Source organism: Leucopleurus acutus (genome assembly GCF_964270905.1).
Source record: "Leucopleurus acutus genome assembly, chromosome: 2".
Lineage (NCBI taxonomy): Eukaryota > Metazoa > Chordata > Mammalia > Artiodactyla > Delphinidae > Leucopleurus > Leucopleurus acutus.
In genome coordinates, this window is record NC_139143.1 from 106,313,227 (window position 1) to 106,339,603 (window position 26,377).

Consider the following 26,377-nt stretch of genomic DNA (forward strand, 5'->3'; position numbering starts at 1 on the left):
TAAAAGGCACTTACGTTCATAAGTACCAAAAAGTTTCCTAGTACATATAAGTGCAAACTCAAATTTTTCTTCTGTGACATCCATGTCAACTGATTATGGTACAGAAAAATCTGTGCATTATAAAGCACTACAGTGACCCACTTTAAAGTTGAAATTATTTGAAGAAATGTCGTCCTTCTCCCATAACGCTTAAAATTCAATTACCTTCTATTCTGGTTCTGGACATTAAGTGGGGATCTGGTGGGGGAAGAGCCAAATCCCAGGCTATTCCTAATATAAAAGCCTTTTCATGAGTTTGCATAGTGGCCAGACTGTGTCTTGGGACGCTTTATAAACAATGCTTAAGTCATAGAGCATCTTAGGAATAAACTCAAATTCAAGAGACACTTCAGAGGATTGTAACCCAAGGTCACAGATTACTATAGGCTTACACAATTTGGATAAGTTAGGGCTGAGCTCTATCTGTGATGGCCTCTGGGGTTGAAGGAGAAGGCAAATGTTTTCCAAAGCCATACAGATTCTGTAGGAGATTTCCCACACAAACCACATATATACTACTTCCTACTTCTTCCTACTAGTACAGTATAGATGTAGCCTCACTGCTATGTACTATGGTGGCCTTCTTTCCCGTATTTTTCATTTCATTTCTCTTGCATTCACTGATACTTAGCTTATGCCATTTTCTCTAGGCCAGAAATCAATCAAGAAAGAAACAAAGGTTAAAGGCACCAAAGTGCTTTACCCCTACTTCCCATTGACATCTCTCCTTCTCAAAAGTGCCACCCCCAATAGTTAAGTTGTATATTCTTCATAGTAAGCTTTGTCTTGAGTCAATTTTTTCATCTATAAAATGAAGATAATGATGATTTCTTACTAATATGGTTATTTTGAGGATTTAATAAGTAAAGTAAAATGCTTAGAACATTGCCTTGAACAGCCATCGCTCATTAAATCATAGCTATAATAAGTATTAGCAGTATTAATCCTATTCAGTTATCATTTCACGTTCATTTTGTTTTAATAAGGATAGGATGTCTTTAGCGTTCTGACAGATGTGAAGAAATGCAAAGGTAAGAAGTTAGTAATCAGCCGCATAGCTGTGTTACAGAAAATCCCACAAGCAGCTCAAATTTCACTCCCTGTTTATATGCACGAGTCAAATAAGGAATTACTCTATTAGGTACGTCACTGGACACCTGAAGTGGTGTGATATTCTTGCCTTGTTACTCATGTGGGCAAAACTCTTTAATATATTCCCTCAGAATGGCAAAAGCACCATTTTCTCTTTCTCATCTCCTATTTCCCTCTCATGTATACTTATTCTTCTTAACTGAGATTATTTAGCTCTTTCAAGCACAGGTTTAGAATACACAGACATAGCTCTGAAGGTCATAGGCCCAAAATGGAGAAAATCCAGCTTTTTTTTCCCCTAGAGTATCGGGACCAGGGATAGATTGCAAAGAGCTAGAACTTGGCTAGGTAGAAGCCTTGTATCACATGAACTGTTTAAATATTCATACAGTGTGTACTGGCAGCTAACAGGGCTGCAAACTTGCCCAGGAAAAAAAAAAAAAGAGAAAAGATAATTACTGAATTTCATAGCATTCTAAAATGGCTGCCATGAACTAAAAGCATAAGTGCTGATTTTGGTTTAATCTCTTAGGCAAATGTATTTTTTATTCAACTGAGGACAATAGGCAAGTGGTTATATGCATTTCTAAGTATTTTTCTGATTATAGTATCAGATTCTGACATTAATATCATAAAAACTGATTGCACTGCCAAAGCCATCTCTTTAATAGTTACTTTACTAGTGACTTGAAATAATAACTGACACATTTCCTTCACAGTCAACAGATTCACTTATATAGGAACACATGGTTTAAGTTATGAGCAATTGAGCTATAGAATAAATCAGATTGGGGGAAAGACTGGGTTTTTTGAGCATGGTGGCTCACAACTTGAAGGCATTTCATTCTGTGCAATCAGCTGACACTTAATTGTTCTTCATTAGCATATGTGAAGATGCCAAAAATGTAGGTGTTTACTAATTGTTTTGTTTTGGCTTTAGCTGACACATTTCCCCCATCATCGTTAATTTTTTTTTGTTGTCCTAATGCTGGTTGATAAAATTTGGTTAAAACAAAGTAATTTCACAATTTCAGGTAACAGCATGAAAGCAAACCTTGGCACTGTATTGAACTTTAAATTCTTTTTTCAAAGTAGTATCTGTTTAGTGGAAATCCATTCCATTTTGTTTTTTATAACTATACTCACAACTTCTAATTTTTATAAAGTATGCATCCTCTCCATATGGTATACAAAAATGTAAACATTAAAAACATTCATTCATCAGTTTTCCCCTTGTAATAGTATTGATCTAAAATGTAAATTCAGATGAAACAAGAATAAGTACATTAAAAGTTAAAAAAAAGTCACTTAGAATGTCTGCACTCAGTACCTTAGATAATTACTAGTACATAAGAATTGGTCATTAGTCAATATAAGGTAAGTAAAATGAACTAATCACTACTTTTAAACTCTACTTTTAAGAAACTTCTTTCAAAAAATTCATAAACTTCAGTTAATTATTTGAACTATATAGGCATATCTATGTCAATAAATATGTATATGTACAGACACATATATGAGGTGTATATCAAGGAAATACGTTCATGGAAAGTCATGTTTTTCATTTACTATTTCAGATGTACATTACCAACACAATCAAAGCCAAAGGAACAAGACTTGCTAAGCCCGTTCTATGCCTGGGCTTAATGTGTTTGGCCTTTCTTACTGGGCTCAACAGAGTAGCAGAATATCGAAATCATTGGTCCGATGTGATAGCAGGCTTTCTGGTTGGAATATCTATAGCAGTATTTCTGGTAAGTACAAATTTCTTTAAATATAAGTTGTTTCTTAATCAACGTGTATAACCACCTATTAGAAAATACAGGTGTGAATCACTGGGTTTAGTTGTCAAAAGGTGGTATAGCAAATAGAAATATTTATGTTTTAAGTCATTCGTTTCTTCCTGCTCCCTCATTTATTCTGCCCAAAGTCAGGTTTGGGGGTGAAGAAAACACATTGGGTTGACCAAAATGTTCGTTCGGGTTTTTCGTAACATCTTACGGGAAACCTGAACGAACTTTTTGGCCAACCCAATATATTCTACATTTAAAGATGAACAAAATATTTTCATGTAAAATGGAACGGGGCTAAAAACACTCATGCCTCCGCAGATGGTTTTTAAAACTGGGTTGTTTGAATATTTTAAAAGTTTCCTCATGGCACTTTGCATCCTGGAGTATGTAGACCATCCCAAAGTGCCCTGGTGCCTCTGCGCAGTACTCTTAGTGAGCCGCCAAGTCTCAGCACCTGATAACAGGTGAACCTCACTTGTGAGATGAACCGGTTCCCTGCAGTGACTAAAAACCCAGGGATAGTTTCCAAGACAACGTCGCGCAAATCAGATTTTGCCAAGGAGTGAAGAGCCTACGTAGTGACTTCTGATGAAGTCATCTCTACTCTTATGATAAAATCCCCTTGGAATATGTCTATAGGTTTTAGTTGTTGGAAAATATACTTCAGTCTGGCTGTAGAATTAATCAATCCATTATAAGTATGGATATTTTACCCAGATGGAAAAAATGTGTAGACGACTGTATAAATCAAAACATATTTTGGGGGCTTCCCTGGTGGCGCAGTGGTTGAGAATCTGCCTGCTAATGCAGGAGACACGGGTTCGAGCCCTGGTCTGGGAGGATCCCACATGCCGCGGAGCAACTAGGCCCGTGAGCCACAACGACTGAGCCTGCACGTCTGGAGCCTGTGCTCCGCAATAGGAGAGGCCGCGATAGTGAGAGGCCCGTGCACCGCGATGAAGAGTGGCCCCCGCTTGCCACAACTAGAGAAAGCCCTCGCACAGAAACGAAGACCCAACACAGCTAAAATAAATAAATAAATAAAAAAACAAAAAAACCCATATTTTTGTATTGACACATTATAAGAAACACTTTATTTTAATTTTAATTATATTTAAATTGTTTCTCCACAGTAACTTTCCTTCTTCAGTTTATTTTCACTAGTTCATAAGCAGTAAGCAAAAACTTATATGAACCTTTCTTCTACCAAAGCTTTGGGCACTAGCTATGTGTCGGGCATTTTAGGAGGTTATTTCTTCTAGAACTTCCTGCGGTAAAGTGGTGACTATCCCCTGATCCCTCTCTAGACCCTGTGCTGCTTTTCTTGCTGATGTCACTCCCTCTGATGTCCAAAGTCCTGAGAGACTTAGGCTCACCCCACTCTGTTTCCCAGAGATATCCTGTAGCCTCAGGAAAACTGGGGCCCACCCACGCTTGGGCCAAAACCTTTCCCTTGCTGTCACTTATCACAATTGAAACAGGTTAACTTTTTATAAAACAGAACAAAACAAAAAGCATCTTACATAAATCCTAAGAAAATAGTCATAGGCAGGGCAAAGAGCATACCAAAAGTCAAAGTTTTAAAACACTGCTGTCAGATGTAACTGCGTTTCAGCTCTGCGGGTCCAGAACATCTTTGCTAGCATCTCATCAGGCTTCGTCTTATCCTCCTGTGGCTGTTTCGATCTTCCCTTTACTGCCAGTGAATGTCGTGACACCCTGCGTTGTGAAATCTAGAGCCCTCATGTCTTCCCTGTTGCTTCCTTATCTGAGAACCATGTGGTGAATGATGAGTTGGGCTCTGGATACCCCTTGGGTTCAAGACCCTCCTACTGAACATATTTAGAACATTCCACAGGCCCCTTCAGACATTCCCATGCACCCAGGAAAATGACCTTATAAAAAGGTCATGTGAAAATGCTTTAACCACGTAATGGCTAAACAAGCTTTTATACGTTCATTCCCAACTGTTTATGAATGTGAGTGCCTACAGGTGCCAGGCAAGGTGTCAAGAACTGGGGCTGCAAGGAGGCTCAGATAAACATGACCTGTCTGCTGTGGGAATCTGTTTCCGGGGTCAGGGAGGAATAGTCAGGTTATTCCCGCAAACGTTCCCTCCCTCTCTTCCTTCATGAAACAAACATTTACTGAGACCCTATTCTAGTCCAGGCACTGTGCTTGGTGCTGGGAATAAATACACGAAAAAGATACAATCCAGGTACTCAAGTAGATCGCAGTCAGGTGGGACAAGGTGGACACAAAAAGTTCTATAGAGGGTAAATGTAATGGTAGAGGTACATATACTCAAGACATCTACCCTGTTGGGATTAGGGACAAATCAGAAAGAGGAGATAATTTATAAACTTGAAAGGTTTGTAAAGCAGGTAGGTCTAGCCTGGGGCATAAGGAATGAGGGACAAAGAGCACAGAGCACAGAGGCAGTATGAAATGCTTCATAAAATAAGTATGTATGAAGCCTCTCCTATAGTCTAGGCCCAAGGCGCCATGTGCATCTGAGAGAACATGGCACCCGGAAATGGTACCAGACATCCAGCGCGAGTGACAAGAAAGGGGAGTGGAAGAGCACACGGGAATACCCTGAAAGGCCTTGTATGTTATGACAATAACATAGACTTTTGTTTAAAAACGTATGTGATTTGGGAGCCTCTGTCAGGGTCCAAGTGAGTTGAAACAGAAAAACAGCCTGATTGAATCTGAATCCCAGCTTCTTTATCTACTCAGTTCGTGCCGTTAAGCAACCCTCAGTTTCTTCCTCTTTAAAGGAGGCTATAAACAGCCTCCTTAAGGGATTATTATAAGGATTTATATAGGTTAAACAAAATGGTGTGTATATTCAGGGCATGGCCACATGGATGACTGAAATAATTTCTGTAAGTGAGAGTTTGTTTCCTGTCAGTCCTTTTACTTTCTGATAAGATTTGTGCTTTGGGGAAAATATGTTTTCTGGAAAATAAAACTCCAGGTGAAGATAGAGGAGACAAGTTAGGCAGAACCAGGGAAATAAGATGGCACAAATCGGGCCTCTGAGGGCACAGAGAGAGGGGAGGCTATCGGGAGGTATTTGGGAGGTGGAATGTTTTGGAGCTTGATGGAACGTTGGAGATGACGAGGATGAAGCAGGCAGCAATCTATGATGATTCTCGGATTTCTCATTTGGGCAACTAAGTAGAATATTTATTTCAAGCAGTGACTGCAGCTCTGGCTTACAATATGCTGGGGTGTTTCCAGTGATCCTTCAGTGTGTGCAGATCACTAAAATGATTCCAAAATAAAATTAACAGTAACCTACTCCAAGACTCTGCGTGTCGGTTGAAGGCATTCACATCCCCCATCACCCACACCTGGTGTCTAGCGTTTGCCTTTGACCCACTCTCCTCCTTCACCGCCACACCCAGCGATTGATCTAGTTGCACTTCATTTCCACCACAGAGTCTTTCTCCCATGTCGTATTTCTGCACTGTTCTGACCATAGCCTCTCGATTTTAGAGATCAAAACTTCTTATCTCTATTATATCAACGGGTTCCTAGCTGCCTGCTCACTTCAGACTCTCCTCCAAATACCTCACATTCTGCTTCATACACATGATACTATAATTCATTGCCAATAACAAAGCAAAACAAACAAACAAACAAACAAAACCCTCTTTCCTGCTGCATTAAATCAGACACTTCCATTGAACTTCTGGGATCCTCCATAGTCTGGCTTCACTCTTCCCGGCCAAGTTTATGTTTCCCTCGTTGCAGTGGAACTCCTGCACTTGGAATCCAGTCAGTTTTCTTCCTGTCTTACACAGACAGGCTCTGTCCGGCCTGTGCGTTGCCTCAGCTGGAACACCCACTCCTCTGTATAGTTTAGAGAGCAAAACAGGAGTGGGAGTCAGACAAACCTAGGTTGAATCCTTCTGTTGCCACTTTTTCTTTTTGCCACTTTTGCTGGATGTGTGACAGACATCATACAAGTCACTTAGCCCCTCATCATCCCTAAAATAGTGAGGCCTCCCCTGAACTGTATTTAAAGTGATTACCCCTCCCCAAGGACTCCTTTTCTCATTTCCTGTTCACTTTTCTCCACTGCATAATTCAACTTTTAATATACCACATATAATATTTTTGGTTTTGTTTTTTGCTATCAAACCCACTGGAATGTAAGCCACTCACAGAGAAGGTGTTTATTTGTTTTCATCACTGTGTATTCTCAGTATTGGGTCTGGTACATAGGAGGTTCTCAGGAAATATTTGATGAATGAATGAATGAACTGTTTTATTTACTTTCCAGAGCTCTTTTGAGGGTTAAGGGAAATCACATATATAATAAAGGCAGTCGAGTGTGTGGTACAGAGAAGGCTCTAGGTATCATGGTCTTCACCTTTGATGACTGTATTCAAATCCTTTATGCACTTGAGATTTTTCTTAGACAAATCCCAGCTTCCCCAGAAGTGTCCCTGATTACATGGTTCTCCCATTTTTCCTGAATTTCCACTGCACGTGAAGTCACTCCTGTTACAGTCTAACGAGTAATTACCTTCTGTAGTAAATTTATTATTCTTATCTCACGTGCCTTTTCTTCAAAGTTAGAGAACACAATCCCCAAGCTTAGGAAAATACAAAGCAAATACTAGTTGAATAATAGGTGTAGATTGACTAATATTGTTTTATAAAAATGTGTGCCTCAAAGCACTTACAACAAAGATGCATATTAGTGTCCAGCAGAAAAGTTCAAGTTTACTGAGCCAAAGCAAAAGCTTGTCGGGTTGACATATGTGATATCATAATAATAAAAATAGGAACTATTTGAATACTCTTTACTATATTAACTCAATTAATCCTCATAACAGCATGTTGAGATGTAATTATTATTGTCCTCAGTTTTCAGATAAGAGAAACAGGTCTCGTTATATTAAGTAACTTGCCTGGACTCACAAAGTTAGTAAATGAAAGAGCCCGGGATTAAGCCCCAGGCCTGTTTGACCCCAAAGCCCATGCACATAGCCCCATACAACAGAGATGTTTTATTTGCCACAAGCAAGAGAGAAAATGATCACAGATGGATCAGATTAATTTATTATCACTACCGGATAAAGGAAACAAAAATCTATGTGTAACGGTGACTTAGGAGTGTCATATTTTGGAAGAGAGGGTAGAATTACACTCATGGAAACCACTAATGTAAAAATAGAATGTTTCAAAAGAAAATCACTTTAAATTGTACAGGAACGTTAGAAAATTTGAGAATTTTTAGGCTGGATACATACATGCTCATTCATTAAATTGTTCATTCACGGTGGCACTGAGAATACAATAGTGATCAGAAAAAAAAACATGTCTGCTACCACGGAGCTGACAACCTTGAAAGAGAATCACATCAACCAAAACACTATGCTAACAGATGCATAATTTCATATAGAGATAGGTGCTTGGATGAAAAGAATCACAGGTCCTTGCCAGCAAACAAACAAACAAAAACAGCCTGGGGTCAAGGAAGACTAGTAAGGAAGTGGAGGGGAGATGGTGATACCACAGATGAGTAAGATATGGTGCCCAAAGACAGTGGAGATGAGTATTCCGAGCAAAAGGCAGTGAAAGGGAGCAGAAGGTGTTTAGATAACCAAGAAGGAAGGTTGAAAGGTGGGCCAGAGTTTACACTTGAAGAGAAATGAGAAGCCAAGCCACAAAGTGGTTTTAAGAAGGTTGACATGATACAATTTGCATTTTGGAAAGACCATTCTCACTTCTTTGTAGGAAGGGATCAGAGGGAGGCAGGATTGGATTTAGGGAGACTTTAGAAAGCCATGCAGGAATTCAGGCAAGCGGTGGTGATTGCTTAGTCGACAGAGTCGGTGTCGGAGATAGAACAAAGCAGATATAAGAAATCAAAATCTTTAGGAAGGAAAATTGATCAAATTGAGTGACTGGTTGAGTATAAGAGGTGTCCAAGTTTTCAGCCTTGTGCAACTGCATTAGGGGAACGGGAATGTGAGGGGTATTGCCTTTCCCTGAGAGAGTCCAGAAAAAGATCCAAGTTTTGGAGTAGGGCCAGGAGATGGGTGCATCTTGGGTTTTATTTTGAACATTTGTTGAATTTTTCATACCTTTGCCAAACAAAGAAATGGAGCTAACTTGCTAATCTATTGCAAACTCTTCACTTTCAAATTGAGAAGACTGAGACCCAGAGGACTGTTCAAAAACTTACAGACTCAGGATCAAAAAAACAGGTCAATTGCTTTTCTTTGAGTATTTTTCTAATAGGATATCCGTTTCGTGCTTGTGAACGTTACAAGACTTACTAAATATTTGAATATGATTCTAGGGAAGATTTGGTAATTTCCTTCCTTATGATTTAAATAATAACAGTAATGAAGAGTAATCATTATGTTAATAGATGCTTTAATGAATATCTACTCTGTGTTAGGCATTTAAATATTTCACATGTGAATTCTTAGCTGCTTCAATGGGGTGTTGTCCTGACCCTCAATTAAGGTAAAGAGATAACTGATAATACCTTTCAAAGAGTTTTCCAAACCTAAATAGCGTTAAAAGGAATTAAACTAATTTCAGTAGCCCATATTAACTCTAGATGAATGTTTCTTCATCTAGTGACTTCCTTTTGTCTATGTACATAGTTATTTTAGCAAATTTTAATTCAGAAGAATTTGTAGCAATGTATTTCATCTGCCGATTTTCCATTAATTTATAATATTAATGAAAAGGGAAATGTGCACATGTGTGTATATATGTCATGAAATGGGTATGAAACTGCTGTTTGTTATGTTGTTGGCTAAAATTCTTGATTATATTCTTTGTGCTCTTGGCAGTAGTCAGTTGGCAAACTACAGTCCATAGGCAAAATCTGGCCTGCTGCTTATTTTTTTTTAAACTTTTTATTTTATATTGGAGTATAGTTGATTAACAATGTTGTGATAGTTTCAGGTGTACAGCAAAGTGATTCAGTTATACATATGCATGTATCTATTCTTTTTGAAATTCTTTTCCCAATTAGGTTGTTACAGATTATTGAGCAGAGTTCCCTGTTCTATACAGTAGGTCCTTGTTGGTTATCCATTTTAAATATAGCCGTGTGATAAGTTGTATTGGGACACCGATATGCCTATTCCTATATGAATTGCCTCTGGCTGCTTTCACGCCAAAATGGCAGAGCTGAGTACTTGCTGCAGAGATTGTATGCCTGCAAAATCAAAAATATATACTATCTGCCCATTACAGGCACAACACTATCTATTAGTCCTTTGCAGGGTCAACATTTGATAGAAGGATTATCAAGTACCCATCTCTAAGCCTTTGCCATCCCTTACTTTAAACATCTTGATGGCAGTGATGAAGCTGAGGTATCAAATAATCAGGCTTTGATCTATGCTTCTGATCTGTAATTATTCAAGGAAGTGGAAGGATAATAAGTATATAGCAATTTGCAAGGAAATTTTTTTTCTGAGATAAAGTCTCAGAGTATGTGTTATTTTGTAGATTTGAAAATTTTATTTAAAAACTGGAGAGTAACCAAGATCTAATTGGCCTTTGAAAATATTCAGTAATGAGCCCTACTAAAGGAGAGGCTTTCCAATGGAGGATTTGTGAAAGATATACAGTGTAAATTTATACTTGTATATTAAGCATTTATTTTTTTAAATGAATGTTAGGTTATAAACTGCAAGTATGTTCTATATTTTGGTTTGATAATAGAATATAAAACCCAGAAAAAGAAGACTCAAGAATAGCTTACCCATTAGTTCAATATAAGCAAATAATAGCAAATAATTTTCCTGAATTGTTTAAATCACTATTACTTTTTTTTTTACATCTTTATTGGAGTATAATTGCTTTACAATGGTGTGTTAGTTTCTGCTTTCTAACAAAGTTAATCAGTTATACATATACATATGTTCCCATATCTCTTCCCTCTTGCGTCTCCCTCCCTCCCACCCTCCCTATCCCACCCCTCCAGGCGTCACAAAGCACGAGCTGATCTCCCTGTGCTATGCGGCCGCTTCCCACTAGCTAGCTACCTTACATTTGACGTCCATGCCTCTCTCTCACTTTGTCACAGCTTACCCTTCCCCCCCCCATATCCTCAAGTCCATTCTCTAGTAGGTCTGTGTCTTTATTCCTGTCTTAGTCAGAAAGAGAAAGACAAATACCTTTTGCTAACACATATATGTGGAATTTAAGAAAAAAAAATGTCATGAAGAACCTAGGGGTAAGACAGGAATAAATCACTATTTCTTAAAGTTTGACTCACCTACATCAGAAGCTTCAGGAATGCCTTTTTTTTTTTTTTTTTTTTTTGCTGTACGCGGGCCTCTCACTGTTTTGGCCTCTCCCGTTGCGGAGCACAAGCTCCGGACGCGCAGGCCCAGCGGCCATGGCTCAGGGGCCCAGCGGCTCCGCGGCATGTGGGATCCTCCCGGACCGGGGAACGAACCCGTGTCCCCAGCATCGGCAGGCAGACTCTCAACCACTGCGCCACCAGGGAAGACCAGGAATGCCTTTTAAAAGTGGCAACTCCTAGACCTTATCCTTCATCTGTGAAATCAGAATTTTTAGAAGAGGTCTTCGGAATGTGCATTTTTAAAAGTGCCAGAACTTTATTTTATGCACGCTAGAATATGAAAACTTATGGTTTAATTCGAATTCTGTCACTTATGGGATATAAGTGGGATATAAGTGGGATAACTGAAACAAGGGCCAGTTTCCTTTATGTAGAAGTTCTTCTATTTCAGTGGTAGCAGTAGTAAGCTATTGTCGAAATGTCAAATATATGTGGGATACAATAATAGACAATACCTTAGGTTAATTAAAGGATGCTACTAAATTAGAAAGTGCCAATTGTAGAAGGTTTATTATGAATGTAATGATCTTAAAGCAATGGGAAATAATTAGCATTTATTAGCCACAATAAGAAAGGTTAGCTTGCTATGAATTTTTAGCCACAATAAGGAAAGGTTAGCTTGCTATGAATTTTTATAGGGTTATGATCTTATTTTTGGATTGATTTGAGCATTGACTATAAGCTAATTTAATGAAAATTTTGGAATAATAAAATTGTCCTTATTAACTGAGCTACATATTAATTGATGAATGTTCTTGAACATGCTTGCACTGGATTAACCATTAAAATTTACACAGAATAAATCTGGATGTAAAGTTATAGACATGTAATATTTAAGTAATTCCAATACTTTATTACTGTGATTAGATTTATTAGGCTATCCACAAGGGTCATAGTTATAAGAAGCATGGCTTTGCTTTAACTGTATTTTTTCCCAAAATTTTAGGTCGTGTGTGTGGTAAATAATTTCAAAGGAAGACAACCAGAAAATGAGCATATACACACAGATAATCTGGCACAGATGCCAATGATCAGCATTCCTCGAGTAGAAAGTCCTTTGGAAAAGGTAACATCTGTACAGGTGATTCATAATTTAAATTCTAAATGTGATTGTTAGAGCAAATGAATAATGACTCTTGAGAGTTCCTACACAGTCATTTTTGATTTACTAAAACAAGCTCAGAGTCTCATGTGGTATTTAGCAAGAATTTAGTCACTGAATACAGCACCTTAGAAAAATGCATATCACGTGGAAAATATTTCTTCAAATCCCTCACGCTAAATGCTGAGTCTGTACATGGGATGCGTTCTGTAAGTTGCCATAGCTTCAAGATAGGAATGTTATACAGTGGTCCCACACATGGGCAAAATAATAAGATAGTTTTACTTGAGAATATAAGCAGTTTTTCATAGCATATATTCCATTTCTTCCATGTCTCACTTATATGAGAAACTGCTTAGTGTTAACAACTGGCACATAATCAGGACTCGATAAATATTTGTTGAACCTCAGTGTATAAAGTTCTGGCAGCAGGGAATCACCAGTCATGCTCTCCTGCTCAGGGGTGGAACTGGGGGTCAGCTTGGGCTGAAGGGAGCCTGACTAGGTAGCACTTTGAATGGCAGGTCAAGGCCTCATTGGGCATAGCAATGAACAGAGAAGCAGGTAGATAACAATAACTTTTCTTGAGACTCTAAATGACTGCTCAGAGGGTTACTAATGGTTTCTCCTCAGCCCTGTCCACGTCCAGATTTTGATCAATATCTTAAATGAAGAGTTCAGTTACATGCTAATTGGCGGTTTAGATGGTCTGAGTCTGTGAGGGATAATTAATACATTGGATGAAAGAATAAAAATTCTTGGAAGAGTACAACAAAGATACAACTAACAATTAACTAGAAATAAAGGAAGTGTTTTGTATTTGGACTTTTTGAAAAAGTTCCTGTAGGGTAGGGTATGTCTAGGTTAAGTGCACAAATGAAAAAGGCTCAGAGAGTATAGAAGTCTACCATTCAACTTGGGTCAACAGCATGATATGTCTTCCAGAAGTTAATATGGTTTTAAGTCCCACTTAGGGAAAATGATATCCTGAATGAGGGGTTCGATGGTTTGCTTTGCTCAGACCAACTTGGTGTACTGTGTACTGCCCTTGGCAACATGGTTTAAAGGTGAATATTGATAAAATAGAAAAGTTGACAATAAATATTTGTTAAGTGAGCAAATAGATGTGTCTAAGATGGTGAGCGGACTCAAAATCATGGATTATAAGAGACTGGAAGGAACAAAAATGGTTAGTTTATAGGAAGAGAAAACTCAAGAAAGAAGCAATATCTTCCCATAAATATCTGAAGTACTGCTGTATGGCAGAGGGATGCGATTTGTTCTGTGGGGCCTCAGAGATCACAATTAGGATGAAAGAAATGAAAGTGTAGAAAGATAAATAATGTCTGGTAAGTAGTAACAACTTTCTGAAAGTGGAATTCCCACCTTAAAAGCAATGAAATTTCTTTTTACTGTAGGGATTCAAGAATAGCTAAATAATCACTTATCCATGATACTGCGGAAGGAATTCAAGCATTTAGATGAGGATAGAGACACTAGGTGATGATGATGATGATGATGATGATGATGGTAATAAAATAGCAATGGGCATTTAGTGATCATTCAGAATGTGTCAAATACTATGCTGATTGCTTCCACAAAAACACTTCTGTGCTCTACAATTCTACAAGTAGAATTTTGTTCTTTACAACAATTTTTAAAGCTGAGTATTATTAGTGGCAAAGACTGCTGATAGTTGACCAGTATTCCTTCTCCCCTTCTTCCTTTTAGTTACTGAAATTTCCCACTCCAATTTTAGCTACACTCACAGCTGCCCAGCTGTAGTCTTTTTCCCAGCTTCCCTTCAGTTAGGTGTGACCATGCAACCAAGTTTAGACCAATACAATGTGAGCAGAAGGGTAGGTGCAACAACCTCTGGGTCATCTCTTTGAAAACTCTTGTCCTGGACATTCTGTACTCCTTCTCGCCAAATGGAAAAGGTAAATGACTGGAATAGTCTTTAAGTTTTAAAGACGACCTCCTCTCCTTGACAGCGTAGGTTCTGGATGAGCTCATGGAGCAGTCCACATACATACCCTAGATGGTTCTGAAAAATAAATAAATTTCTTTTCTCTTTGAGAGAAAAGAATCTCTTTGGATTGTTTTCATCTTTTTTCTACAGTGGTTTAGTTGATGCCCTCTTATAATAAATTTCCTCATTATACAGTTAAGAAAACTGAACTTCCAAGTAGTTAAGCAGTTTGCAAATGTCCATATCACTGATAAACAGCAAAGAAAAATTATACAACATAGTAATCCAAGACACATGCCTATGTGATAAAATATATAAGTGAATAATACATATAAAATTCAATCTTGTTTAATTTTAAATTAAATATAGAAAACAGTAGAATTTAGGAAGAGATCTTAAACATACTTTGAAGAAAATGGTTAGGGTAAAAAATAGAATCTTTATTTTATATAGCTCTCAATATATTAACTTGAACAAAAATCACAGTCTTCTGCTTTTTAACATATTTATTTGCATAACGGTTCTTTAGTGGTCTACTAGCATTGCCAGATATTCTTATATACCATTACATCATTATGTATATTAAGTTATTAAAATATTTTTGTTCTTGATTTTATGCAAATTCATTTTTATTTATAGTGACTTTTAAGATGTTAGATGGTAAAAGCAAAAATATTCTATTAGACTCCATAGATTGCAAGAGATCCGTGTTTATTAACTTCTTTCTTTCATTAATATTTTTGTTTATGACAAATTCATGTGCCTTGTCTTCACTCCAGTAGTTAGGCAATAAAGATGATTGGAATCTAATTTGATTCTCCCCTTCACACACCTAGCACATTTACGCTCACCCCGCTGAGCTCCAACTTCCCTCTCCGCTCTCTCCATCCCTGTCTGCAAGGCAGAACGCTGTCTGCGCAGTTTGTGGTCTGCTGCCCTCACTCACATAGACCGCAGGAAGAGCATGGGTCTCAGGAGTTTCCGCCAGGAGCTCTGCGGGTGAGAGGACATGTATTTGAGCTCATCAGCCAGAAAGGGAAGAAGACCATCACTTCAGGGAAGCCCACAGTAGCTTTCTCTTCTTTCTGTGATAAGGAATGTTTGGAGTAAATATATTGCTTTTCATCATAGTTCACAGTGGGAAACAAGTGAATGCAAATCGCTCCCCAGTAAGTTGATCTTAATAACCGATAGTTGGAGAATGACATTAAATCCTTAAAGCTGGCCCTCTGAGGAGAGAAAGGAGGCCCAGTGTTAAAGTGTGGTCCACAGGCATGGCCTAATGTTTTAGCATTATTATGCCAAACTATCATTTTCTGGTTGTCAGTTTTACATGGAGAAGGCAAAGGGTTTCTTTTGGAAGTTATGTACTTATATAACCTCATGTTCAAAGTACATGTTTGATAGATGGTACACTACAGAGTAATTACAGCATGCGAACGTTCTTGCTTATAAAATGCCAGCAATTTACCCCTTAATTATAGGGAGTTTGTCATATAGTTAATTACCGCAGTTTGAGGAAAAGTCATGATTTTTCTGAAGGCTAAATAAATCTGAACATTCATTACATTTGGTTTTATGAAAAGAATTAATCATCTGTGGAAAGTAGCCCATCATATCTCAATGCCCACTTATTTAAGTTACCAGTAACTTTATTACAGCCGTTTGTAATATCAAATCATGAAAGATCTAAATGTATATCTGTCGTGAATTATTAAATCAGTTGTGATACATTCCTACAATGGGATCCAGTACATTATAGTGTGGTACTTCTGCTTACAGTTTCTAGAGGTAGACTAGCTGGCAGTTATGGACAATTTTGATCTTGGGCAGCTTACCTAAATGCTCTGTGACTCAGTTTTCTCCTTCATAGAATGATTCATAGAATGATAGTTGTAAGAGTTCAATAAGATAATAGTCAAGCATTTTAGGGCAGTGTCTGGCACCTCTGAAGCCCTTAATCATTATGAATTATAATTATTATTACTATTCCACAGTTAAAATGGATGAGGTAAATCAAGATGTGGAAAGTTTTCTAGTATGTTGTAAAATTTTTGTAAGTTGATATGTATAAAATGTGTCTGTGTATGATGAAGCCAGTTGTGCAAAACACCACACAAGATATTTCTCTCTAGTAGGAAAGAAAAGAGCATATAGATGAGAGAGAGAAGGGGGCAGGGTACCCACAGACACCAGTCTGTGGACCTGACCTGTGGTCCACATAGTGGACCTGATTCTCTCTCTCCTGTCTCTGTCTTCCTCCCTTTCCTCCCCTCCCTCCCTCCCTTCCTTCCTTTCTTCCTTTTCTCTCTCATTTTCTCTTTATCTTCCTGTAATTAGGCTATATTTATGAAAAATTGTGTAACTAAAATAATTACAGTGTTTTAAAATTATTCAGTTTTCTTCAGCTGCTCTCTGAGGAGGTCTTTATTATGCTTCCTTGTATTGACTGTTGATATGTTCTGATTGAGCAAAGTCCCTTGGAAAAATTTCCCTGGAATAATTTAAATTCCTGTGTCCCTTCCTTATGACTTCCACAAACCTTTTGAGAGTGTTTGGTTTATTTTTCTCTGCCAAATTGGGCACGGAGACCTTGGTTGTAGCTCGCATGCCTTTATGCATCACGCCCAGGGTCCAACTGTCCTTGGCACACCTGCAGTCATCTCCATGTCAGGTCCTATCTGTCCTGGGGCCCTGACACGAGCTGTGTGTAGGTGCCTCTCATTTGCAGGAGCCACAAAATCCCACCGACCGAAGGCCTCAGGGAGCCAAGTCACACCACTCCTCCCTTTCAAACTTATCCTTTTCTGGCTCCTGCCTTCAAGGGCCCATGCATCCCAAACAGAATCTTCAGGGATGCTGGCTTCAGGAGGTCTCCAAAAACACAAAGACACCATTAATTACTCTCGGGAGGCCAAAAACCAAAAGTCTGCCTCTCTTTCTAGGAAATGAAGATGGAAACATTTACATATTCATTAGCTTTACTCTCCTATATTAGCAAGAGCAAAGTAGAAGTTAATATCTAATAGCTGTGTCACAGAGAGAAATCAAGATAGAGTAAAATTATAGGCATTTCTACTAGATATAGTATAAATAGTTCCAGTTTGATGGATGTCACCAAAGGACAATTGAAATTTTTCTTTGCCAGTAAAGAAGTTCAATGTTGCAGAAGTGGCTAAAATCCTATACGATCCCAGTAATACCTCCAAAATTTCAAAGAGTGAGGACAAGAGATAAGAATGACCTTTAAGAGAAAGAGAAGACTTATTTAGAGCACAATTCAGCACCTTGGACCAACACCATGTTGAAGCAGGGTTAGCAGATAGGCAAGTACACACCAAAAGAAAGCCTTCAGGCAAGAAGCTTTCCTCTGATCAGGCTTCTCATTAATATGGGTGCGTGCCAGATGAAAGAATCCTTTCCTGAACTGAATGGGTACCATAAAATGGGTAAAAAAAATACATAAGCTGCCTCCAAGGACTATGCCATCTTCCTGTAGTAGAGTTTAAGCTGAACAGAATAGCAGTCCTGATATTTCAGCAGCCATAGCAATAGTTTCATTATAGCTTCTATATAGTTTCATATAGAAATAAAGTGACCTTCCTGGAAATGTCCATGGCCTCAGCTTCTTCTCCCACTCCTGTCAGGCTGGTAAATCATCAAAATGATATTATAAAATTACATTCTCCAGCTCTTCAGCTTAAGATCTAGGTGAAGGATTCCCTGACTATTCAAGAAAACAGTTCAGGGTCTTTGAATCTTCTCCCACTCAGTTTAGGAAGATAAACTGAGCTAAATCTATTCTGATTCAAGTATAAATAATCAGGACAATTACTTAAATCCTTTAAAACGATTTCATGACACAGAAGAGAGACATATTTTAAGAGATAGAATACGTTTTTGAGGGAAAAAAAGATTACAAGATAATTAAATTCATTGTAGATAATATCTGCTTTCTATTGTCAAGGAAATTAAAGAAAATATGTGAAATGAGAGATGAAAGATAGCTGGAACAATTAGGAAACTAATGTAAGAAAAGAATGTCATGGCAAGATTAAAACCAATACTAGAAACCATAAAGAACAAAATCCACAATGGAGAAAGTGAAATCAGTTATGTTAAGGACAGGTTTCAGAATTCGTAGTACAAGAACAAGAGAATAAAATTGATCTGAGTAAAAATAATAGATATGAAGGATATACCACAGAAATGTAACATGTGAATCACTGTAGATACTAAAGAAGAGGACAAATGAAGCTATAGCAATATTCAGAGAAATACTATAAGTAAACTTTCCTTCCAAATAAATATCTGAATCTTTAGGCTCCAAGGGTTAACAGGATACAAGGGAAAATTAAAATATATACCAGAATTTAGATATTTCTCAGTGAAATTTTCAAATTTCAATACTGAAGAAAGAATTCTATAAATATTGTGGTAGATGGTATTGTTGTTCCCAATTATTACCTACCCTCTTCTATATGCAGAGTATCCTTCCTGCTCCAGTTATTTTGGACTTGATCAATAACATGTGAGTGAACCTGATAGATAACCCATCAACCAGAAACTTGTAGAGCCATCATGAGCTTCTGCCCACCCTGTTGCTCTTGAGCCTTCTTCCAGGAGAAGGCTGTGTTCCAGATACGGGCTGTTCTGACAGCCTGAGTCCCAGAAGGGGAAGTCGTGGGAAGCAGACCAACACCCAACCTGTAGCTTGGGGCAGATCCGTAGAACCTGACCACCAACATGTAGTATGAGGAGGTATATACACACATTTGTTGTTGGAAGCCAACTGAGCTTTTGAGGTTAAAATACAGTGTGCCTACTGAAAACTAATACACACAAAACTAATATACCACCCAAGACTAACAGCATGTTAGCCTCAGACTTCTCCCTCTATAGGATCAGATGCCAGAATAAAATGGAGTAATGTCTTCCGAGTTTCCATGAAAAAGGTGGTGACATACGAATTCTATTCCCACCCAAAAGGTCATTTAAGTGTTAAGATAATCATAAAGCACCACATGCGTAAGAATTCAGGAACTATATTACTCATGAAAGAAGATACTTGCTCGTACCAGAAGATATTTACCAGTTAACTGAGCAAAACACCAATATCTAGAGCTCTCAAATTGAAAAGTCATATTATGAATGAGTTGGCAGGAAAAATGGAAACCATTTAAATATAGACTTAATTAGAATTGACTGTGGTAAATGCAGTGACAGAAACAGGGCAAAATTATAAAATTCATTTAGAGAGAAGATCTATAACAAAATAAGTTAATACAGCAATGACAAAATGAGACAAATCTTAGATAATGCTAATAAAATTGTCAAAGTATGATAATTTGTAGATTTTATAAAGGAGGGACTCAATATTACTGCTTCATTCTTGCGTTACTGACTAGAAAAGTTTAGGTTCAAGCATTTTTTAAAATAAAATTTATCAAGAGTAGTTTAAACAGTTTAAAAAGGCCAATGACGAAGTGTAAGATGTAAACTACACACTTGCCAATGGGTTAATGTCTGTAACATATAAAACATCCTAATTGAAAACTGGGTAAAGTTCATGAATAAGCACATCATTAGAGATCAAATGCAAATGAAAAAGAAGTATATGGAAAAAGTACTCTCTGTCATGTTTGATGAAAATTTGTGAAGGGTCTTTTACGCAACACTGGGAAGTTGGTCCTTACCCTGTAAGCAAAGGGGAGCCATGAAGGAGTGTAAGGAAGGAAGTGGCGTGTTCAGAATGAAGGATAAATTGAAGGAGAGCAACACTGCAGCAAAACAAAATCAAACAAAAACCAATCTGAGAGGCTGTTGTAAAACTCCAGATAAATGATAAAGATTACATGGACTAGACCTCAATACAGCCATGTTATGCCATATTGACTGACCAGGCATCATTTGGCAAAGTCTCTCTTGGTCGGGTGCTGATTCTGATCAGAGGAGCTGTATTACTCCATTCAGGCTGCTATAACAAAATACTATAGACTGGTGGCTTATAAATAACAGAAATTTATTTCTCACCATCCTGGAGGCTAGGATGTCTAAGATTAAGGCACTGGCAGATTCAGTCTCTGGTGAGGGCTCACTTCCTGGTTCATAGACGGCCATCTTCTCCCTGTGTCTTCACATGGCAGCAGGGGTGAGGGAGTTCTCTAGGGTCTTTATAAGAGTACTTATCCCATTCATAAAAGACTCTGCCCTTATGAGCTAATCACCTCCCAAAAGCCCCATTTCCTGATATCATGTTGGGGATTAGGTTTCAACATATGAATTTGGGGGCACACAAGCATTCGGTCTATATGCAGGAGTTATCTAACCATACCAGTACTTTACAGTGAAAAAGGGCTAACTGCTGACCAGGGTGTCACTAAGAAAACTATCCCTCCACCCTACCCACCTCAAGAAACCTGCTGACCTTTCATCTGTGGAGTTTTCCTGTCCTCTCTTCAGACATTTCTCTTGGCCATAACTAACAGAAAAGGAGCACCTTGACTTCCTTCCTTCCAGGGATCCTCCTGGGTCAAGCTGCATTCATCCCAGAAACAAAACACTAAGTGCTTTTGTTTTTTCTCTCTTGCCCTCTGCTTATTCTCTCTCTAAGGCAGAATGCTGCTGTTCAGATTTGCATAGGTAAGCACATACACATGATGTGTGCTTATGCATTATCAATTTTAACTGGTACCAAACAGCAAATCTAAAGAAAGGGACACTCACTATCTAGCCAGGGAACAAAAATATTTAAAAATAAATGTAAGGATAGATGGGCTTTGATAGAAAATGGAATATTTCCAATAAATCTGAGAGGAGTTGATAATCTACATAGTTTTATTAAGGCAAATAGAACAGGCCACTGTAGCCACTTATGGCTGGCTCATTGGAGATCACTTTGAGAACTCACTTAGTGGATAGGGCCAGGTATAGGCAATGCTTTCTGAGAAAAAATATTTTTTTTCCATCTAAGCCTAAGCATTTTTTCTTAGGTTTATGTGACCTAATCATTTAAACTAAAGGTAATTCCCTCTTGCCAACAACAAGAAAGGGAAGGTAATGCTAGGAATAATTTACAAGATTACAGCTTTGTACATCGGGTCAGGGACTTTTCACTAACCTGTACTACTCAAGAAGCTTCGTTGTATGAAAGCACTTCCTGATTAACAGAAGCATCACCTGAGTGAAAGTGGTAACCAGTGATGGCAGTTCGAAAAATCTAGAAATGGCATAAGGAGTGTGTACTAATACAGATAGAAATTACCATGTTTTGTTTAATTCCCATGGCAACTGTGAAGGAAAACTATATGGATAGAAAAATTCTAAGGGAATTCACGGTGACCCAGGAAACCCCATGCATTAACATTTACATTGACTGTTTTGCAGATTATAAAATCACAGAAATCAAGGTGAAGCCTGAGCTGAAATTTAGGCAGAGTGGGGGTGGGGTGGAGGTTGGAGAGACAAGCTTCTGCAGCTGGCAGTCCTGAGTCTGAAGCTTGGTTTGTCTACATTACAACTAGGTGGGGTTAGACAAATTATTCCTCTTCTCCTTTTCCAAAAAGATTGATATAATAATGTTTTCCTTATGGAGTGATTATTGGGATTAACAGATCCCAAATGAACTTCTTGGCACATGGTAGGTGCTTAACACAAGTTAGTTCCCTCCTGTAACAATAATGATTCCCTTAATAGGATTTTCATTTTATTGCAGGATAGGATACCCTTATAGATATATTTCACGGATTTAAAAATTTATACAGATCGTCTATGTCATACATAGCACATGTGGCAGAAAATCTTATAGTATAAAATGTTGCATACATTAGTGTCATAGCAACAGCAAAACAATCCTGTGGTTTCTTGCCAAGACAAATATGATTATACGTTACGGTGCTCTCTGTGATAAATTCTTTTGAGGTTTCAAAATGTTGTGCTTGAATAACAATGGCAATCTATTTAAGATTCAGTTACTTTTCTATAATGCAAATCTTTGTTTAACAGAGCTGCTGAACTGTAATGTAAATGTTACATAGGACCTGTCAAAACAACTGTATTAGTGATCAGATATTGGAATAGTTGGTGGAACAAAATATCTTTATATTTTAGGCCTTTTTTCTCAATCTAAGCTTTGAGCACTTATGAAAAATATTTGAAGTGAATCAATGTTTACATGCCGTACTCTGTTCTCATTTGTTAAATTTAATATTGCTTAAAAAAGGCAATTGAAAATGGAAGCTTAAAAATTCCAACCAGGCATCAACGTTTTAGGTTAGAAGAATTAGCATATACTGATATTACTTTGCCATATGTCATTTTTCCTATTTGTACTTACATATATTCATTATTTATTTCTCCACACTATTTATAAATCATAATATACTATACAAAGAATAAAAGCCAGATTTTTTTGTTCAGTCATATCTAGCAGGCCTTTTATTAAAGCGTCTTTTCAGTACATTACTTTTGAATATAAACAAGCTCTCTCATCTCATTTTATGAATAAATATAGAGTTGATGACTGCATTTTTAAATTATATGATTCGTGCAGTCATTAGTTAAGGACAGAATAAGACAATGACGGATTAAAAAAATCATTCTCAGTGCACACATCATTAGTTACACATGGAAAACTTCTTCCACCCATTCATCCCCCTCTTCTCTCAGATTGGTTCCCTTTTGGTAGACTGTCCTAGAGACGCTTTTGAAGCTATGGCAGCCTTCAAAATCAGTCCAGAGCACCATGACACTATGAACATTTTTGGTAGAGAAAATACAGTTTTATTTGACTAAAACTAGGAAAATAAACAATGACCCCATTCCCAGTCTTATGAAACAACCACATTTAGTTTTTGTTGTTTGTCATTTCTGTTAAAGGAGCAACAAGTAACTTATGTACATTATTTAAAATTTGGAAATCTGGGTAAGCAAAACAGTAATGAATAGGAAATATCCATATCCTACCACAGTAATCACTGGACATATTTTCTTAAAATAGCCTTCGAGACCCCACGAGTATGTGTCTGAGTTTGTGTGTGGTACAGGACCTCCCTGGATGCTCCCTTCTGTAGCCAGCTTTTGCCCATGTAACAGTATAATCATGAGTATGCTCACAGCTCAATGAATATATCATCATATCAAGCATAACTGTAAAAGCTAATCTTCAGTGAGAACCTAATATGTGTCCAGAATTATGCAAAGAACATCACACATAAAATGCCATTTTAGTTTTTACAGAAATCATTTGAGTGTAGCTTGTTATTCCGATTTTACAGAGGAGACTTAAAGAGGTTAAGTAATTTGCCCAGGGTCACATAACCTGCATTCTGAAATTGGAATACAGAACTTTTTTTTCCATTTTTTATTTATATTCCATGTTTATCACTGCAGAGCTCCAGATCATAATCACTGTGCTGTACACATAGAATTACAATGTAGAATTACATTGAAAAACTTTAATCCATATAAATTAATCATTACCTTTGTTAGGCAGAGGATTGCTTCCACTTCCAATTTCCCACAATTATAAACAATACTAGGGTAAACATCTCTAAAATAGATATATTTGTAAGTTCAATTAATAACTTATTTAAGATACATTTATAGAAGTGGAAATGCTGGAAAAAAAGAAGATGAGTACTCTTAAGGTTTTTGGTTTGATTCACATCAAACCAAGAATGGAGAATATTGTTCTTAAAAATCTTCACCAATCTTAAAGGTCAAAAATAAATGAAGTACCTCATTTTAATTTGCATCTTTTGAGTACCTTCCCATACATTTATTTTGTATTTCCCTTTTTGTGACTGAAACAAATATTGAAACAATAGTTCAATAACTGACAAATCAAATTCTAGTCATCACTTGGCCCTTAGACTTAATTCATAGAGTGGCTTAATGGTACTCCTTTTTTTAATTGGGGTTTATTAAAGGCATAATTTACATCCTATAAAATTCCCTTTTTAGCATATAGTTTTATGAGTTTTGACAAATGCCTAGCATCATGTAATCATAACCACAATCAAGTTATAGAACATTTCTATCACCCTAAAATGGTAGCCAACCCCTCCTTTAGCCCCCAACCCCTGGCAACCACTATCTTTTTTCTGTTCCTATAGTTTTACCTTTTCCAGGATGTCATATAAATGGATTCATATAGTATGTAGCCTTTTGAGTCTTCTTTCACCTTGCATAATGCATTTGAAATTCATTCATGTTGTTACCTGGTTTCTTTTTTTCCTTTTTTATTGCTGAGTGGTATTCTGTTGTATAGGATGTACCACCATTTTTTAAAATCCATTTACCAATTGAAGGATATTTGGGCTGTTTCCAGTTTTTCCCAATTATGAATAAAGCTGATATAAAAATTCATACACAGGTTTTTATGAAAATGTATATTTTTCAATCTCTTGGATAAATACCTAGGAATGGGATTGTTGGTTTGTATGGTAAATATATTCAATATGTTTACCTTTACAAAATTTTTCTGAAGTATCTGTGTCATGCCTAATGGCCCTTATGGGTTTGAATGGTTCTGAAATTACTCTTGATGTAGCTCATCCAGATTTTTATTGACTGGTACCTCTTTCTGAAAATAGGCAAGTTTTTAAATAAAGAGTTCTAATCAGCTCCTGGTTATACAAGAACTTATCATGCATTTGATTCATTACCCACATCCTCTGATTCTTCTCTGTCAAGTAACATTGGGCTGCTTATTTAGCAAATATAATGCGTTTTAAAAAGTTAAAGAGAAATTAAATAAGAAGCCATTAGTTAGATTAAAATACTAGTGTAAAAGAAGGCATGGGTACAATTTATGGGTGAGTTACATTTTTTACCATCATTTGTTATGTATAGTAAAATTTTATTTGTTACTAGGTTTGTAATATATGAAACATGTAACAAATATCAAATAAGCCGCACTATGGTACCTTTCCCAGGACTCATGAGTTTACAGTCTCATGAGTCTGTACTTTTATAGATTTTATAAATAATTTTATAAGCAAATTCAGAACAGGGTGATGATAGCTATGCTAGAGGAGCACATAAACGGGGACCCATCCAAACTTAGCGATGCTTACAACATCCTCTATGTAGAGATCTGAAGGACTGGTGGCCATGGGAGAAGGAGAGAAAAATATTCGAGATAGAGGAACCAGCTTGCACCAAGGTTTTATTTGGCAAGTGAGGTAAGAGCACTGGGGCAAGAGACTTGAGGATGCCATTAAAGAGAGTTCAAATGGGGTCCAGAATGAATGTAATAGAAATAGAATTGAAAAGAAGCAAGATGAGCTGGAGCAGATGCACAATTATTGGTTGGGAAATTTCTAAAATGGCCAAAGAAACTTTGTAGTATGAGGGAGGTAGGCCAGGAGGTACGTTGAGTTGATGGTTGAGAACATAGTTGTGAATATGGGCTAAAGTTATGTTAGACAGGTCATTAGAGTTAGGGAAGTTAAGAAACTTTAGATAGAGTCCAGGGATACCCACATCCACTAAGGACCATAAACACATTAGTATTAATAGACTTACATGGAGTTTCATGTCGGTGCATTGGGAAACATTGAGTTACAGTGAAACCCAAGAGTTTATTACACATCTTCTCAATACCTTATGCCCCATGAAGTTCTAAGCAAGGGAAATAATGTGCAGCTGTTCCCAGAAGTATTTAAACACAGAGATTTTTTTTTTTTTGGAGAACCATTCAGGATTACTGCTTTTTTAGGCAATGCTCTTTTTACCAGATAAATAATATTTTAAGAATTGATTTTATATACCTGGCAGTGCTCACATTGCTAACTAATCACTTTTCTGTACCTTTTGGCAGTGGTTCTCAGACTGGTGTAAAAGGAAATTCCTGCGAAGAAACAAAACTCTGAACTAATATAAAACTCTGAATTGAAACAGAACCACTATAAAAAAAAGAAATAGTTCCCCAAAAGTCATCTTTCCTGAGAGAACTCTGGTTCTATCACATTTATCTTTTATGTCTTCACATCCCCAACTTTTTAAAACAAGAA

The 26,377-nt window shown here is 37.3% G+C and overlaps 1 protein-coding gene across 2 annotated transcripts in view; it reads left to right on the top strand.

The window, feature by feature from the left end:
• Positions 1 to 26,377, top strand: part of PLPPR5 (phospholipid phosphatase related 5) — a gene marked incomplete at both ends in the record, with an annotated part of 126,962 nt that overhangs the window by 94,966 nt on the left and 5,619 nt on the right. The window contains 2 exons of one of the 2 annotated variants that reach the window (XM_082834501.1): positions 2,709 to 2,885; positions 12,233 to 12,367. In XM_082834501.1, coding sequence (XP_082690627.1) covers positions 2,709 to 2,885; positions 12,233 to 12,367 — 312 coding nt within the window. The remainder of the gene's footprint in view (positions 1 to 2,708; positions 2,886 to 12,232; positions 12,368 to 26,377) is intronic. The other variant, XM_082834502.1, reaches the window with a different exon arrangement.